The 17,983-nt window shown below is 38.2% G+C and overlaps 1 protein-coding gene and 1 pseudogene across 7 annotated transcripts in view; one reads left to right on the top strand and one right to left on the bottom strand.

The window, feature by feature from the left end:
• Window positions 1-17,983, top strand: part of KYAT3 (kynurenine aminotransferase 3) — a 46,837-nt gene that overhangs the window by 9,946 nt on the left and 18,908 nt on the right. For 5 of the 6 annotated variants that reach the window (XM_081144395.1, XM_081144394.1, XM_081144397.1 and 2 more), the window contains 5 exons: window positions 10,120-10,178; window positions 10,771-10,915; window positions 13,598-13,747; window positions 16,899-16,985; window positions 17,760-17,885. In XM_081144395.1, the coding sequence (XP_081000521.1) occupies window positions 10,120-10,178; window positions 10,771-10,915; window positions 13,598-13,747; window positions 16,899-16,985; window positions 17,760-17,885 (567 nt within the window). Of the gene's footprint in view, window positions 1-323; window positions 343-10,119; window positions 10,179-10,770; window positions 10,916-13,597; window positions 13,748-16,898; window positions 16,986-17,759; window positions 17,886-17,983 lie in introns of those variants that run through there. The other variant, XM_081144399.1, reaches the window with a different exon arrangement.
• Window positions 4,593-5,141, bottom strand: LOC308560375 (nicotinamide/nicotinic acid mononucleotide adenylyltransferase 3 pseudogene; annotated as a pseudogene). Its single transcript has one exon. The product of its transcript is annotated as a nicotinamide/nicotinic acid mononucleotide adenylyltransferase 3 pseudogene (transcript).

Here is a 17,983-nt window from a genome sequence, read left to right as displayed (position 1 = left end):
GAATTGCAAATGAAGGCAAACCGGTTTTCCACGGATTGGAGGGAAGTCAGTCAAAACTCTGGAACCCAAGTTTGCATGCCTACCAATTACTATTTTTAGTGACTTCAGAGAGGAAGGGAGAGGGAGAGAGAGAGAAACATCAATGGGCTGCTTCCTGCCCGCCCCTTACTGGGGATCGAGCCCACAACCGGGCATGTGCCCTGACCAGGAATCAAACCTTGACTTCCAGGTTCATAGGTTGACACCCAACCACTGAGCAACGCTGGCCGGCTCACTCACTTGTTTAGTCAACAAATATCAAAGAGCTACAAACATATCAAGCACAAGTAATTGTAAAATAAAGTAAGTATATGTTGCTTAAAAGTCCCAGCTAAGTGTGTGTGCCTTAGCGTTCATTATGATTGCAGTTTCCCCTTTTGTGTCTTAAGTCAGTAGCCCCTACTTTGCATTTCTACATCAGTTTTCAGTTCTTCCACCATTACACCAGCATTGTTATTTTCTTGTGCCATCAAGTGGCAGAAGAATGTAATTTCGTCTGGTTTTCTAAATGTATAGTCCTACCTTGGAAAACATCCAAAGTCTGAGATAATTTTATAGTCTGCTGGCTTGAGAAGCATTTTTTCCAAAGGGAGAAAGAAGATATGATTGCAGAATACCCTGGCTACTTAAAAAAATTTTTTTTTAAAACTTTTAATAGACCATGTTGAGGGCATTATAGGTTCAGAGCAAAATTGAGCAGAAACTACAGAGTTCTGGTATATGCCCTTGAACCCCAACATATATAGCCTCCCCCATTGTCAATATCTGCCACCACAGTGGTACATATCAATGAACCTACACTGACACCTTATTGTCACCCAGTGTCCTTAGTTTGCATTAGGGTTCACTCTTGGTGGTGTACATTCCATGGGTTCTGACAAATGTACAATGACGTGAATCCACCTTTATACTATCAGAGAAATAGTTTCTCTGCTCTAAAAATCCTGTCTTCTACCTGTTCATTTCTCTCCCATCCTCTACCCCCACTCCGTTGAAACCACTGATCTTTTCAGTCTCTCCATGATTTTGCCATTAAGGTTTCTCCAGGTCTTTTCTTTGCTTGGTAGCTCATTTCTTTTTAGCACTCAATAGCATTCCTTGTCTGGATGTAGCCCAGTTTTATCCATTAATCTACTGAAGGATATCTTTGTTGCTTCCAAGTTTTGGCAATTATGAATAAAGCTGCTATAAATATCTGTATGCAGGATTTTATATGAACTTGATTTTTCAACTCCTTTGGGTAAATACCAAGGAGACTGATTGCTGGATTGTATTTTTGAGTGTCTTCAGTTTTTATAAGAAAATACCCTGGCAGCTTTTTATTTTATTATTTTATTTTCCTATTGAATTTATTGGGGTGACATTAGTTAACAAAATTATATGGGTTTCAGGTATATAATTCTATCATACATCATCTGTATATTGTATTGTGTGTTTACCACCCCAAGTCAAGTCTCCTTCCATCACCGTTTATCCCCCCTTTACCCTCTCTTACCTTCCCCCACCCCCCTTTTTTTTTGCTTAATGTCTGTACCTTTTTCACCCAGCCCCCCAAGCCCCTCTCCACTGATGGCTGTTAGTCTGTTCTCTGTATCTATGAGTCTGTTTGTTAATTTTGTTCATTAGATTTTACATATATGTGATATCATATGGTATTTGTTTTTCTTTGACTCGCTTATTTGACTTAGCATAATAGTATCCAGGTCCCTCCATGCTCTCGCAAAGGGTAAGATTTCAAATTTTTTTTATGGCCCAGTAGTATTCCATTGTGTAAATGTACCACAACTTTTTAAATTCATGCATCTACTTACTGATGGGCGCTTGGGCTGCTTCCATGTCTTGGCTATTGTAAATAACTGCAATGAACAAGGGGTGCATATATTTTTCGAATTAGTGTCTTGGGTTTCTTTGGATATATTCCCAGAAGTGAAATTGCTGGGTCATAAAGCAGCTCCATTTTTAATTTTTGAGATAACGCCATACTGCTTTCCACAGTGGCTGCCCCAGTCTGCATTCCCACCAACAGTGTGTAAGGGTTCCCTTTCTCCACACCCTCGCCAGCACTTGTAGTTTGTTGATTTATTGATAATAGCTATTCTGACATGTGTGAGGTGATATCTCATTGTGGTTTTAATTTGCATTTCTCTGATGATTGGTGACGTTGAGCATCTTTTCATATGTCTATTGGCCATCTGTATGTCCTCTTGGAAGAAGTGTCTGTGCAAGTCCTTTGCCCATTTTTTAATTGGATTGGGTTTTTTTCCTGATGAATTGTATAAGTTCTTTATAAATTTCGGATATTTACGCTTTATCAGATGTATCAGTGGCAAATATGTTCTCCCGTTCACTGGATTATCTTTTCATTTTGTTGATGGTTTCCTTCCCTGTGCAAAATCTTTTTAGTTTGATGTAGTTCCATTTATTTATTTTTTTTGTTTCCCCTGCCTGAGGAGATATAGCAGAAAAAAATATTGCTATGAGAAATGTCTAAGATTTTACTGCCTCTATTTTCTTCTAAGATTTTTATGGTTTTGAGTCTTACATTTAATCCATTCTGAGTTTATTTTTGTGTATGGTGTAAGAAGGTGGTCTAGTTTCATTTTTCTGCATGTACCTGTTCAGTTTCCCCAACACCGTTCTTTGAAGAGACTGTCTTTGCCCCATTGTATGTTCTTGGCCCCTTTGTAAAATATTAATTGGTAATAAAGACATGGATTTATTTCCGGACTCTCTGTTATGTTCCACTGATCTATATGTCCGTTTTTATGCCAGTACCATGCTGTTTTTTGTATTTTTTGAAAAAATAACCAAGGATATTTTTTCCATTTTGTTTTGTTTTGTTTTAGAGAGAGCAGAAGGGAGCAAGGGGGAGAAAGGAAGAGAGGAGAGAGACAAACATCGATGTGAGAGAGACACATCATGCATTGAAAATACTTTCTCCTGATCTGTGGCTCACTATTTAAGAGATATTTGAGCCACTGAATGATATTGTATGGGAGGAAAAAAATACAACTTTTTCCTCTACCCTGCTATGTTTTCTGGCTGAGGCCCTGCAAATCAGGCTGACAAAAGTCAGACTAACAAGAGTAAAACAGAGTTTTACTACTATTATTTACTATTAGCATGTGCCTGGGCACATACACACAGAACTCAGTGATGAGTAACTCGAAGGGGTGGTTAGTGCACCCTAACCAAGAACAGTACCTTTGTAGAGACATGACAAAACAAAGGAAACAGGGTCTCAGGACGCAAGGTAAGGTTGGTTTTAGTAAAGGTTGGCTATGTAGATTCCTCTGGTGCTCTTGGCCGAATAAGAGTCTGGAATATTATCTACATATCTCCATATATAGGTATATATACATGCCTATAAAGTTTGATAGCATATATACATATAAAATATATGATCACCCGAAAGTATTTATTACTTACCAATTAAAAGTAAAAATTTTATGACTATGAAAAAATATATATGTTACATTATATATTAATATGAAATTCCATAAAAGTGAGTCAAAAGTTATTGTGTTTGGTTAGTTTAGATTGAATTAGATGACTATAATAATGAACATATTTGTCATTTTTCTTGTGATAATTAATACTTATGTTATAGTAGGGCATTCACCATCCACTTCAAACTTTAAAACTAAAGGAAACAGAGCAGGCACCATATAATTAAGTGCACAGTAGGTACTCATGACCTGCAATTGCAAAACACTGGGAAGAGCAAATATCCCAACAATAGGGGAATGAGTGAGCAAAGTGTACATGATCAACTTGAAATATTAAGTACTAATTCAAAGTGAAAATTTTATGACTAAGAAAATTCATAAAACATTTATGATACTCTTAAGAGAAAAGGTAAAATATTTTTTTAAAAAGTGATTGCAACTATAAATACCTAATTCTTTTTTTTTTCTTTTTAGAATCCCGGAAACCAAGAGCCCGGGCATTTATAGAATAGCTGTGTTAAAAATATCTGCTGTATCAAAAATATTGTTTGAGGATCACTACTTAGAAAGATTTTAGTTTAAATTTTATAATGGCCAGTAAGCAGGCAGATCAAGGTTCTTAACTGAAAATTCGATGTAAATCAGCAAAGTGCTGCTTCCAACTTTTTAAGTCCTCAGTTAGTATTATTTTGTTTGAAACATGGTGTTGACAAAGCCCGATTGGTAATTAGCATCCTGTGAAATCTCACCAACACCAGCGCGCTGCACCTGGTCCTAGTTAAAAAATGCACTGTGGGCAATTCTGATGTGACCCACAGGGGATTCTGCCATGCGCAGAACCGCCTTCGATGTGCATGTCACAGTTACCATTTTAGAAATGAGAAGGCCTCTTCACCCAAAGGGTCTGAGAGCTCCTGCCTACTCCTAATGACCTGCCGCACCATTTTAAATTCTTTGATAAATGTCCATCCTTGCGATGTAAACACTTGCTCCTCCTGGAAGAAGGTATTTCTTCCTGGGACAGAAGACTCCTCAGAAGTAAAATCATTGTTGAACTAAAACAAATGAAAAATGGAAAAAGGGAAAAAAGGGAAAACAGGGACCTTAATGGCTTTCTTGGTGGAGAAGTGGAGGGCCCTGCCTAGCTGGCCGCTCCTTCATTGTTCTGGGGGCTATTGCCTTCCAGGCTCTGTCCCTGGAATAGAGGTCGTGGTCCGTGATGTAGGCGAGGACGGCGTCTGGGAGCGGGTACTTCACGCTCTGCCCATGGCCCAAGGCCCTCCTGATGTGCGTGGCGCTGATCTCGTTCTTTACTGGCTCCTTGACCAGGTGAATGTGCTGGTACCTCTGCAGGATGGGCAAGCCCGAGATGTAGCCCTTTGGGTGGTGACCAGCGCGGCCCACACACACCAAGCCCAACTTCTCCGCGATCCCCTGGATGTGCTCACCTTTCCAGAGGTTGGGGGTCTGGAAGGTCTTCAGGACACGTGCCCCGCAGAGGAGCTTCAGTTCAGGCACAGCTGGAAAAACAAAGGTGGATCCCAGCAAAGTTTCGGGAAGGGTCATGGCCAGTAAAGATAACATATTCCATTTCAGATGTTCATAAAGTGCTTTTCTTGGAATGTGTTTGGAACTCAATGTCTTCATGTTCATGACTTAAACAGAAAAATCATGAACCTGAAGCCACTTCAGGGACACACAGTTATAAGTAATAATTCAATCAATAAAACTTTTGTTTTATATTGGCAAAGTGCCAAACAACACAAAAACAGTTTTTATTTTCAGTGTTTGGCAGAGTGGTCCCAAGGTGGCTGTGCTGTACTCAGGACTCCATCTCCTGATAGAGGCACGCTTCTTAAAGCTCTAGGACTAACGAGTGTGGGCTTTGGGCAAGTTACTGCCCTTCTCAAAATCTATTTCAGCTCTAACACGTGTGCTGCTATGAGTAAGACCTTATCTTAAAGGTTAATTATAAAGGATAACCAAAAGGCCTCTAAGACCCCAGCTGGTTATAATTCCTAGAGTTAAAAGATAGTAGCTGTTTTGGCTACCCCAGCTGGCAAGCACCACATTAAAGGGCTCCCCATCACGTAGACGCTCACCTTCTGCTCCGCCTAATCTTGAAGTACTTGAATCCATCTACTTCTCACTCCTGATTATTACCTTCACGTCACCAACCTGTAGCTGTGTTATTTCTGTTTCTGGCCTTTTCTTGCACTCCTTCTTTTTTACACTTGACTCGTGGCCCATGCTTCCTAGATATCAACAGCCTTGATTTCCCCAGCTTCAGCCTACCATTTGAGAAGACTTTGTACACATGTTCTATCCCACCTAAATGCATCAGGTCTTACAGGCAGAGTCCTCAAAATATATACAATTGAAACTTTAGTGTGCTCGGGTCTTGGAAAAATGGTATATATATTTATATATGTATATATATATATGTATATATTTTGTCTTTCCAAACTTTCCTTGTTCCAGCACCATTGCTGTAAACAGTTTAAAGACTTAGTAACGATGAGCTTTTCTCATGTCTGCCAAAAGTGGCATCTAGTGGTAATTTTGTAGAACTGCACTTTCCAGCCTCAAAAAAAAATTAAAAAATCGTGTTATTTCACTAGCAGTTGGTATTTATAACAGCAGAACAGTATATGTATGCCAGATACTAGTCTACCTGGGAGCAGAATCCACTTCATGGAATTAGCTAGTCCATAAATTATACAGGCCCTATAGATGCCCTATTATACAGCTGGGGCTCATAATTCCCCATAGGACTCCAGGTTTATTTTAATTTCCTAATACTGGATTTACTCTGGAAAGTAATTCTCAGACTGAGTAGTTGCACCTACTGCTTGGTCTTGATGCGTTTGGATATTGTGGGGTGTCTTAACACATTTTCATCACTGTAGTAGTTTCCTTGGGATGTCTTAACAAAGTACCTCAGACTAGGTGGCTTAAACAACAGAAATGTATTACCTCACTCTTTTGGAGGATGGAAGTCCAAGATCAAGGTGTTGGCAGGGTTGCTTCTTCCTGAGGAACGTGAGGAAGATTCTGTTCCATGCCTTTCCACTAGCTTCTGGTGGTTTGCTGGCTATCTTGGGTGTTCCTTGGCTTATAGACGCATCACCTCATTCTCCACCTTCACCTTCATCGGGCATTCTCCCTGTATGCTAGCCTATCTCCAAATTTCCCCTTTTGTAAGGACATCAGTTATACTGGATTAGGGTCTACCCTAAGGATATCAATTTACAACAACTGCAATGAACCTATTTCCAAATAAGGTCACATTCTAAGGTAACTAATATATGAATTTTGTGGGAGACACAGTTCAACCTATAACAAGCACTGATCTCATTACACTTCATTTTTGCCATGTTGGTGTCAGGGTTAGTCATGAAATCGCTTTGGCCAATAAAATGTGAGTAGAAGTACTGTGTGTATGTCCATGCAGAAAATTTAAGAATTTTATTCCCTCTGCTATGAAACTGGCAGTACTGCTGCAGGTAGAGGCTATTTCATCAGCCTTTGTCTCAGAGTGACAGTGACGTGGAACAGAGCAGCAGCTGACCTTTCATGTATATATAACATGAAAAAGAAAGAAACCTTTATGTTTTTAAGCCACCGCAACATTGGGTGTCATTTGTTACTGAGTACAAATTAACTTAAACCAACTGACACTCTTAAGTACCTAAGTGACACCATAAAGTCCACTCCTAATGTGTGGGTTTTTTCATTCATTCATTAGATATTTGTTGAAAATTTGCTCTGTGTTAGGCATAGTACTATATGTTGGGCACAGTGATGGTTAATTTTATATGTGAAATTAGCTAGGCCACGGAACCCAGAGATTTGTTCAAACACCAGTTTCAATGTCTCTGTGAAGGTATTTTTTGGATGAGATTAACATTTAAATCAGTAGACTTTAAGTAAAGCAAATTACCTTCCATAATATGGTGGGCCTGATCCAATCAGTTGAAGGCCTTAAGACAAAACACCGAGGTCCCCCCTGCCCCCAGGAAGAGGGAATTCTGCCTGCAGATTCCCTTCAGACTCCAGCTGCAGCATCAACTCTTTTTGGGTCTCCAGCCTCTAGGACTATTCTGCATATTTTGAACTTGCTAACCCCCCCAAATTGCATGAGCCAATCCCTTAATATAAGTCACTATGTATATGCACATCCTATTGATTCTGTTTCTCTAGAGAAACCTGATTGATACAGATGACCATCAGCAGACAAGCTAGCAATAGTCCTTATAGAGCTTACAGTCTAAGGAATGAAACAGATGGAAAAATTACAGCGTTGTGTAGTAAATGCTGGGAAGTACTTCACTTAATAGGAGCTCATGGGAGGAGCGCCTAACCTTGACTTGAGGAATCATGGAATGCTTTCTGGAAGAAATGAAGTCTGACTTGAGAACTGAAGGTGGCAGGTGGAATAGGAGTTAGCTAAGTGCGGGGCCAGGGTGGTGGGGACCAGGAATTAGATTGAGTATAGAACACATATTCTCAACTGCAATTTTATTGCCCCGAAGGTAGAGAAAAATAGCACTTGCAGGTGAAATAAACCTTAGTTATTACAATATTTTGTGACCATACAAGCTCAAATCTTTGTGACAAAATTTTATTCCTTAATACTTAATGGGACTGTGGAGGAGATGGTTAGAAGAAATGTCTAAACTCGGGTGGGGTGGGGTGGGGTGGGGTGGGCAGCACTGATGAAAAAGACGTTGAGAAACGCTGGTATAGAAAGACCAGTTTGGGTAGAGGAATGATCACCTATGGAGCTATAGAAGTGAGAGAGAACATAGAATATTTAAAATATTGGAATGGTTGAGGCACAGAGTTGAGAAGGAGAGTAGGCAGGGAGAGTAGTGAGAGGAGGCTGTTCTAGCCACAAATTTTAAAGAAAATTCAATCTGAAAATCCGTTTGCTCTCACTTATCTAAATGGTTTAAGTAAAACTGGATTTTGTGTCCAAGTTATCTACTGCAGACTGCTCACTTCTTAATATGTGAATCTGTACTCTGTGTTTGTATCACTAAGTTTTAAACATTTTTTTCCGAGATGGCAAAGGACAATTGTTAAGCTATCTTTTTCTATCATTCTGAGACTTTTTAGTTTTATAATTATAGTCTCTGGAATAGCATCGTGTTCAGTTGGGTACTTAATCATAACGCTCTTCTGGAAGGCACGTGAACCTCTGGAGAATTTGCATGTGATTTACTTCACTGGAGTTTCAAAGATTAAAAATATGAGAGTATAAAGGTATTTTTCTTGGCTTCATTATTGGGAATAGAATGAGAACAATGGTCTATTTAATAACCATTATCATTATCTTCCCCACAGATTGAAATAAAATTACTTTAATATGCTATTAGGATAATCTTTGCAAATATGCTGCCAATCATTTTTTTTATTTTCAGCAGCTTGTTAACAATGAACTCAAAGCTAATTTAATGCTTTTGAGAGATAGTATAAACTTAATTCTAGAATCTGAAGAACTAAAAAATTGTATGCTGTACTATAATTTCAACCCTGAATATTTTTCTATGACACCACTGGCCTGCTCAATATTAAGTAAAACTAATCTAATGTCTAATATAATTTTTTTCTTACTCACTTTTTCTTATTGATTTGACAGAGAGAGAGAAAGAAACATCAATGGGAGAGAGAAACATTGATCGGTTGCCTCCCGCATGCACCCACCCGGACTGGGGATGGAGCCTGAAACCTGGGTATGTGGCCTGTCTGGGAATTGAACCCACCACCTTTTGGTGCATGGTACAATATTCCAACCAACTGAGCCACACTGGCCAGGGCTCTCATATAATTTTCTTAAGAAGCAGCATTCAAATAATATTTTTAGAAGGTCTTGTTACGTAAAAGACAGTACATGGAAGTAGTTCTGAGTATGTGTTCTGAAATCAGACTGCCTGGGTTCAAATCCTGAGTTGCATATGTTTGGGTTTAAATGTAGCCAGCTTTTATAAACTTGGACAGATGTGTAAAGTTATGTAGTCTTACCCTCTTTGTACCTCACTTTCCGCATGTGTAAATTATGGCTAATAAGAGAACCACTACGTAGAGTTGTTGTGAATTTTACGTGAGTTAATTATGTAAAAATACTTAGAACAGTGCCTGGTACATACTCATTACTCAGTTACATTAGCTATTATTATGATGATGATGTGAAACCCTTTATTAAGTCGTTTTAAAATCATTTGTTGAGTGCTTCCTGCAGTCATAGGAGAAACTTACTTGTGAAACTGTTTGTACATCTTCCCTAAAATGGACTTCGGACTCAAGATATGTTTTAAACTAATTTTTTATCATTATTCTCTTTAGTACATTTCAGATCTTTAAATTGTTTTATATTTTAGGCGAAGATGATATTTTGGTTCTTATGTGAGAAGATAAACATCTAAAGTTTGTAAGAAAAAGCACTCCTTAGGACAGAAGGTGGGAGATGAATTCCTCTTCGGAGTTTTTTATTGGAGTCTAGCATTTATATTTATGGTGCTGTTTTTTCCAGGTTGACAATAGGATAAAGGGTTACCCATGATTTTCTGGCATTCTTTAATTTTGAGTAAAGAAATGTAAACATTCTTTTAATATTTATGCCTTTCAGAAAATGTCTTTGAAATTTAAAAATGCAAAACGAATCGAAGGCCTTGATAGTAATGTGTGGTGAGTACCTTAGAATCAATAATAATTTGGTGAGTTTTTTTTCTACACATTTTTATATCCTTACTTGGGAAATTTTAGCCTTATCTATGGTCAGTAAATAAATCAACTTATTTTAATTCATCCATTAAATGGAAATGGAAGGAAGTTAATGATCCATACGCTGATTTATTCATTTACCAAATGTGCCAAGTCCTATGCTAGGCACTGGAAATAGGCAGAGAAAAGACAAATTTGGTTGATGCCCTCATGGAACTTACCTTCTAATCCATGAACTTTTCTTATTAGCTCTAGTCTCTAGCAGTTGATTAGAGAACCTAGCAGGGCTGGTACGATTGAGAAAAATATCTATATGATTAAAATATGGGCATCATGGAATTGAGATTTGTAAGAAACATTTAAGTTTATTTGTTCAGCTATCATTTTATTAAGTGAAGTCACTTTGTAGATGGTAACATTTTTGTTGAGAACTCATTTTTAAATAAATCTGAAGCAGGTCTTATTTTTCACTTTTATTATAAGCTTATGAAGTATAAAAAGTTAGCTCTGTAATTATAGTGCTCATTAATATTAGTTTTTGTTTTTTTCATCTTAGGATTGAATTTACCAAGTTGGCCGCAGACCCCTCTGTTGTGAATCTTGGCCAAGGCCTTCCAGATATATCCCCTCCTCCATATGTGAAGGAAGAATTATCAAAGATTGCGGCGATTGATAGCATGAATCAGTATACACGCGGCTTTGTAAGTACAGGAAGACCACGTGGGGCATGAGCTTGTGTTTTATTTTGTCTTGTGTGTGAACATCTATCAATTCTATGTAATTGGCTTTCAGGGATCAACTCTCCCAACCTAATAACCAAGGAGCCCCACCCTTCCCTCATCTGCTAGGATGAGCTGTTCCCTACTTCCAGCTCCCCCCCAGTCCTGTCTTGGCCTTTCCTTTGCTGTTGCTGGAGAATGGTCCTGCGGCAGCAAGGGAGGGAGGACATTCTCTTGCGACGTATTTCTTTCCCATTCACACGCAGCCTGAGGACTGGCTTCTTAATTATCTTCTGTTTCCAACTAGCTTCTTTCCTCTACTCTACCTCAGCTCAACCCCCATCCTTCTTTGATTAAATGCCCAGGATATCCAAAGATTCTACAAAAACAACAACAAAAACTACCACAACCTACTAAATGAATTGATCAAGGTTATAGGACACAGGCCAATATACAAAAATCAATTGTATTTCTGTATACTAAAAATGAACAGTTGAAAAGTAAAAATGTTTTAAATACATTTTGGATGCGCTAGCATCCAAAACCATGAAATATTTAGAATTGAAATTTTAAAATAAATGTAAAAATCTGTATACTAAGAACTATAATAACTCCTGAAAGTAGTTAAATAATACCTAACTAAATGGAGTGATATATGATGTTCATGGATTAAAAGACTAAATATTGTTAAAATGACGGTTCTCCCTAAATTGGTTCATAGCAGAGTTTGTCAAGCTATGGCCTGTGGCTGAATCTGATGCACACCTGATTTTCTAAATAAAGTTTTTTTAGAACAGAGCCAGGCCCATCATTTACATGTCATCCAGTTTTTATAAATATGTGTGAGTGTATATGAGCACATTTTTAATGTTGGTATAAGCACTGGGAATTGTATTGCACTCTCACCAGGCTGAGGACATTAGTTACCTCAGGGAAGGGAAGAAGTGATGTTGAGGAGAAATCATAATTTCTCTTTGCATGTCTTTGCCTAATTTAATTATTGTATGAAGCATGAATTATTTCTGTAATTAAAAATATTTAAAAACATAGACCCTTATCATTCTAAGAAAAGATGATTATTGTTTATAATTGCTTTCAAATCACCCTTTGCTAGAATTTGTTAGACCTGGTGTTGAAAGGAAATTGAAAAAAAAGTTTGGATTTCTGGGAGTGGTGACAACCTTCTCTTGCTCTTTCCACAATTCATGTGTATTTTTTGAGCTTGAATTTATATGGTCTTTTTCTTGCCATCGTTTTTTAGTTTACTGCCTATGTTCTATTACTCTATTATTGATTATATCCAATTTCTCTAATATTATAATATGTCCTAATTTCAAAATATGAAAAATGTGCTATAGCTTTGTTTTTATTGATTTTAACTCAGTGAGGGTCTGGGACATACTAGCCAATATTCTGAAAGGAATAGAAAAGTAAATGCATTTTTAACCAAAATATGCCTCCTTTTCTTTGTATGAACTGGGGTGGACAACTTATAAGGCCCTTTTACTTCACAAACCTAGAGTATGTCCCCCTTCTCCTGCACCCTGACCTACTTTATTCCTCCAGTCCCAAGTGCTTTCCAAACAAGGACATGTTACCTGCACTTGGACATTCAGTCGCAAGTGACAGAAAACAAGGGTGGTTCCCCAAAAGCAAAAAGAGAAAGTAGATGCTGGATAGAAAAAAAATAAATACTGACTTTGATACCTAAAAAGACAAGGAGGGGAAAAAGGAGGGAAACGAAAGAGAAGGAGAGAAGGTTGAGGGGGAGCTAATGAAGACGTCAGCCCCCCCCCCCCGACTTTGTGCATTTACCATCCCCGCGATCCTCATGTTCAAGTCGGTCTCCTAGATTCCTGCTCTCGTGGCCATCAGTGTGAATCATGTTCCACTTCTTCCACATTTGCTGTCAACACTAATGTGCATTTCTTGGGTGAATTTGTTTTTCCCCCTCTCTTCTTAGTCCATTGGTTGGAGTAACCTCTCCTGTAACTTGGAACAGAATCAAGGGATATATGGTTAATGTAGGTTTTCAGCTGATATTAACTGGGAAAAATACCCAACTCTGTTCAATATGATTTAATTACTGTCAAAAATAATTAAATGGGATGTAATTACTATCAAAATGTATTGTCAAAAATATATTAGATGTTGAAGTCAATTTTTATTCAAAGCAAATAATTTGAAATTTTGTATTCTAAAATCAGTAATTTAATAGGAAGTTTTAATCATTAGCAAGCCTTCATGGCATTCATCTAGGGACCCCTGAACATAGCAAAAAATTCTTTTTCATTAATTGCTGATTAAAAATACAAAATTTTTTGGATAATTATAAAACCTAAATTTAAAAATTTTTTACATTTTACCCCTACCAGCGTGGCTCAGCAGCTGAGCATCGACCTAAGATCCAGGAGATCGAGGTTCGATCCCTGGGGCACACGCCCGGGTTGCGGGCTCGATCCCCAGCAGGGAGTGTGCGGGAGGCTGCCGATCAATGACTCTCTTATTGTTGATGTTCTATCTCTCTCTCTCTCTCCTTCTCCCTTCCTCACTCTGAAATCAATAAAAATATATTAAAAAAAATTTTTTTTACACTTTAGAGCCAAACTCCTTTAAAGAAGTAGGTCCCATAATTCAAGGTTTTTTTAAATTTTTATTCAACAGGGTCATCCATCACTTGTGAAAGCTCTGTCCTGCTTATATGAAAAGCTGTATCAAAAGAAAATCGATCCAAATAAAGAAATCCTTGTGACAGTAGGAGCATATGGCTCTCTTTTTAATGCCATTCAAGGATTAATTGATGAAGGAGATGAAGTAAGTATCAGTTAACATTATCACGTTACCTATATTCATCATTATTGTTTGTCCTGCCTTTGAATGTTTTACTTATTTTCTGCTTTTTTTATTTTTAATTATTTTTGAAATATAATGCATATGCAGTAAAGCTCACAAACCCTAAATGTACAGGTCAATACATTTTTACGTATGTGCATGTGCATGTATGTAGGGCGTCCCAAGAATACGTATACATACTTTGGCTGCCGTAATGCATTTCAGCGGGTTAAATCTGAAAAGAAACATCAGCTGAGCTATCAGCTGTTACAGTGTGTATTTATTTTTCAGGGACACGCGTGCATATATATCCATGTGACCACAAACCAGATACATTTCCAGCGCCCCTTTGCCCCTTCCTAGCCTATATTCTCCCAGGGATACCCCGTCTTCTGTCTTCTCTTGAATCTGGCTTCTTTCATTTTTGTCTGTGAGATTCATCCATTTCGTTGCACGTTCTTTATTCTTATTTTTAAAGCTTATTTAGATAAAGGCAGGTGGAAGGGGCTAGCGGTGATGGGGAAAATTAATCTCGTTTGCACTTATATCACAGTATATCAAAGGGACTGTGTCGAGCAGAGGAGACAGACTTGTAAACAAGTGAAGAGGAGCGCAGTGAGCTTGTCACAGGGGAGCACGTCTAAGTCATGGTGGAAACAAAGGGGAGAAGCGGTGGACTCTCCTCATGTAGGTCTGGAAGGCTCCAGAGAGGCGTTGCTTAAGCTGGGTCTGAAGGATAAATGCTCACCATGACCTATATTGTTAATTCTGTTCTTTGAACTCTTATAGCACTTTATCTGTACTTTTTTTCATTAAAAATAAAATACCACTATAACTTTGAGTTATATTGTTTTATGTCCCAAATTCCCTGTATTATGCCAGACAAAAAAAATAAGCTAAAAGGAACGTGTTAAGGAAGGACAGTCATACTTTGATATAAAAAAATCTCTTTTAATCCTATAAAAATAGTTGAAATTTTGCTTTATACTTTGATGCTGTTAATCGTTTGCTGCCCCCTCCCTCCCCGTGCACTGTTGGAATATCCCATGGCTCAGCCCTTGGCCTTCTTTTCTCTAGTCTTTCTTCTCTGATCACTTCATCTAATCTTTTGAAACCACACATGTCACTTTGTGTCACATTGACCTGTTTTATTGTCTTTGTAATAGCATTGATTACTATCTGAAATGATTTCATTTACTTCCTTGTTTTCTTGTTTATTGTAAGTCCCCCCCAGTAGACTGAGTTCCAGGAGAACTGGTTTACTGCTGTCCACCAGCACCTAAAGTAGTGAGTGCTCAATAAATATTCTTCAAAGAGAGAGGGGAATTGTTCCCATTGTAAATGAGAAGCAGTCACAGTGAAGAGTGTCAAGTACATTCTTTCAGTTCTACCTCCCTGCCTCCCAATGCAGTTCCCTTTTTTGAGCTCTCACTATGTTTCTCACCAGGGTTACAAAGATAGGTCATCTTAGCCCCTGAGAATTATTTCACAGACTGATTAAAAACTTGTTCCTGGTTCATTTCTTTGCCCTCTGCAGTACCTAATGCCTAACACCTAACATAGCACATTTTATAGTAGGTATGCAGTGTGCATTGAATGACTAGTATAAGCAAAGGGGCTTTAGGATGCGAGGGCCTTCTTTTACCCCAAAGAGAAATGCCTTGAATAGGTATTTCACATCATAGGAAATACAAACAGTAAAATGTGTGAATTTGGAACAGTAATTAGGGACCATTAATTTAACCAATAGAAAGTTAAGCAAGACAACTTACTGCTGACTTGTGAAATTATAAATTGTTCTTTCCAGATTTTTCAAAAGCAGCTTGGCTATATATAGAAAGTACCGTAAAGATGTTTATACCCTTTAACGATAGCAATCATCTAAATTTATTCAGCAGACTATTTAAAAATAGGGAAACTATACATACTAACAAATGGGCATAGCATTGTTATTTATACAAGCAAACCATAAGAAAATTATTCTAGAATTCAATAGGCTCTTGATAGCCATTAAAATAATAAATATTAAAACTAACAGCCCAGCCGGCATGACTCAGCAGTTGAGCATCGACCTAGGATCCAGGAGATCAAGGTTTGATTCCTGGTCAGGGCACATGCCCAGGTTGCAGGCTCGATCCCCAGTGGGGGGCGTGTAGGAGGCAGCCGATCAATGACGACTGTCTCATCACTGATGTTTCTATCTCTCTCTCCCCCTCCCTCTCTCTGAAATCAATAAAGATATATATATATATATATGTGTGTGTATATATATATATGTTTAAAATTAACAATAATATGAAATTTTTGTGAAATATTGCTAGGCTTAAAAAAGATAGAAAGAAAACTTGAATGTGTATATTGATTACAAATTAGGTGTTTAAACTCTCTTTATAGAAAAGCCAAAAGTCAGGATGCTAGACCCAGGCTGGCAGTTTGTGGGAGGGATACTGACTGGGCTGGCTGGATTGGCCAACTGACCTGAAAGCCAGCCCATGAGTGACTGAGAGAGACCATGCAGGGGCAAAGGGACCAGGAGTACATGCCAAGGACTAGGGAAAAAAGAATCCAGATATAGGTCACCTGGAGGGAAAATGTGGTATCAGACAACAACTATAGCATCCGCTCTTTGTTTCAGGATGCTTTTGGGAAAAGGGAAACATCCTTACTCTCAAGATAATTCTTAGAAATTAACACTCCACCACAGAGACCATTGCAGTGTTCTCTTTCTTTATAGTGGCTTCTGCCGCCATCTGATATTTTATTTTCTAACTTGAAATTTAAATAAACTTTTAACATTTTTGGCCAGAACATCCCTTTGAGAATGTGATGGAAGCTATGGCCCTTTTCCCCTCAAAAATCTACCTATGTACATATAAAACTTGGCATGCGATTCCCGGGTCCCCACCTCAAGCCTACCTGTAGATCTCCCTAAGAGGTCAGTGACCCCAGTGAAGGCTCCCAGCAAGTTTATCCCCAAGGTCTCTTCCACTGTGATGTTCCATGAAGGCAAGGCCCACTGTTTTCACCGCTGCATCTAAGCATGTAGCATAGTGCCTCACAGGTAGTAGTTACACAATATTTGTTAAATGAATCAACGATTGATATGTTGTGTTCTTATTTGGTTTTATTTCAGGTCATAGTCATAGTACCTTTCTATGACTGCTATGAGCCCATGGTGCGAATGGCTGGAGCAACACCTGTTTTTATTTCTTTAAGATCTGTAAGTTTGCCAGTATCATTCACATGCTTTAAGAAGTTTTGAAAATGCCAATTACTTTGCCACCGATAAAGTTTCTACTTTGATTATATTATCTCTACTATGGCTGAAGTTAATCAACAACTAATGCTGAGGGGAGCTTCTGTTAATTTATTGTGTGTTTGCCATGTGTCTCTGTTGTATTAGCGTCCACATTGTATGCAATATTATCTTTTGTGGCCATTCGTCTCCCCCTTTGACTGAGCACCACCAGGTGAGAGACTGTTTCTGACTCACTTTTATAGCACTGCTCTCCAGTGACTGACAGTGCAGGGCAATGCTGGTGCTCAGTAAATGCTTGGTGAATTCTGATTGCAGTGATTTTTTTATTCTACTATTATCTTTAGGAATATAATATAGTACCATTGTCTTTTTAAAAATCTTTTTAAAGTAAGTAATACGCTAAGGTGGATCACAGAATCTTCTACTAGTCTTATTGTATGAGACAGGTTAACCCTAGTTACCCCTGGTCCCTTTGAGGGGATGTGGGCACTGGAACAGCTAGTAATATGGACAGAGTCCATTTTTCTGTTTAACAGGTGTAAGCATGAGACTTGAATCCTCTTGGGCTCTGAAGGCAGGACTAGAGCTTGGTTATTTCTGTTTATTTTCTTTGTTAGTCATTTATTCAGTTAGATTTGCCACTCCTTCCTCTAACTTTTTTTCTTTATTAGGTTATTTATTTGTAAGACAGCAAACATGAATTAATTAAATCACATCTTCATTCTTCATGCTTAGAAACCTGTTGATGGGAAAAAATGGTCTAGTTCTGACTGGACATTGGATCCTGAAGAACTAGCAAGTAAATTTAATTCCAAAACCAAAGCCATTATACTAAATACTCCACATAACCCCATTGGCAAAGTAAGTGAGTCTTTGATCTGTTTCTGCAGTCTTCTGATCCATCCTTTTGTCACGCAGTGAATAATAATTGCTCTGCTCTTGTTTCCTTTAATATGCAC

This window comes from Miniopterus schreibersii, assembly GCF_964146895.1.
Source record: "Miniopterus schreibersii genome assembly, chromosome: 8".
In the NCBI taxonomy this organism is placed as follows: Eukaryota; Metazoa; Chordata; class Mammalia; order Chiroptera; family Miniopteridae; genus Miniopterus; species Miniopterus schreibersii.
This window is presented reverse-complemented; position numbering and strand designations above follow the sequence as displayed.